Source organism: Parasteatoda tepidariorum, unplaced genomic scaffold (genome assembly GCF_043381705.1).
Source record: "Parasteatoda tepidariorum isolate YZ-2023 unplaced genomic scaffold, CAS_Ptep_4.0 HiC_scaffold_35506, whole genome shotgun sequence".
Lineage (NCBI taxonomy): Eukaryota > Metazoa > Arthropoda > Arachnida > Araneae > Theridiidae > Parasteatoda > Parasteatoda tepidariorum.
In genome coordinates this window covers 1-914 of record NW_027261692.1, presented here as the reverse complement: position 1 = coordinate 914, position 914 = coordinate 1, and the positions used below count along the sequence as shown (strand labels likewise).

The following is a 914-nucleotide window of genomic DNA, read 5'->3' as shown; positions in this document are numbered from 1 at the left end:
TATATATATATGTACATTCTTAACACGTAAAACGAGACGCGCAATTGTTTCGCGTCATTGTTTTCCTAATCAAGGAAGTTTATTGAGTACACTTGCCTGGTATGTCATCAGGTTTATGTTCTTTATGTTTCACTCCAAAAGTGTATTTAGGTGTGGAATCAAGAACTGTTTTCATGGCTTTTTCGGGATCGTAAGCTCCTGGAGCTGTACGAAGAATAATATTAATACTTATTAATAAAAGTTAACTATTATTTGATTTATGGAGATTTAAATTAAATTTTGCGTTACTAAAAATATACTCGCCTGGTATATTATCTGGTTTTGGTTCTTTACGTTTTGCTCCAAATGTATATTTGGGAGTGGAATCTAGTAATACTTTGATGCTTTTATCTGGGTCATATGCACCAGGAGCTGCATGTTAAACATTAATTTTTATACAAATGTTTGATTGTTAATAACATGAGTCAGACAAAAAAAATCGAGAGAACGGTTTACTTACTTTACATAAAACCGTTTATTTTATCATGCTTTAATGATATTTTCATTTTTAAAACGAATTTAATAAATTTGAATTATTTTATTACTTTATTAAAGTTTAAAAAGTGATTAAACTCGAAAAAGCGAACAGCCGTCATCAAAATATGCTGTTTACTGTTAAGTGACAAAATGTGTTGTTTACCGAAAAATCAATCTCAAAGTGTTTGAATCTCAGTGTATTTTATATGTTTTAAACAAATGAAACCATCCAAAACAAGACAGAACTTGCCTGGTAGGTCGTCTGGTTTGGGTTCTTTGTGTTTCGATCCAAATGTATATTTTGGCGTTGAATCTAATACTACTTTGATACTTTTCTCTGGATCGTAAGCACCCGGAGCTGTGAGATTAAAAATTAAGGATTAGTAAAAAAAAATTAA

General features: G+C 30.5%; 1 protein-coding gene across 1 annotated transcript; it reads right to left on the bottom strand.

Moving 5' to 3' along the window:
* Positions 1-48: 48 nt before the first annotated feature.
* On the bottom strand, positions 49-884 carry LOC122268614 (ciliary microtubule associated protein 1B-like; the record flags this gene model as incomplete). Its single annotated transcript, XM_043038607.2, has 3 exons — positions 49-204; positions 304-411; positions 767-884. Coding segments are annotated over 3 exons (351 nt in total), but the record flags the coding sequence as incomplete, so codon positions are not given.
* Between the last annotated feature and the right edge of the window lie 30 nt (positions 885-914).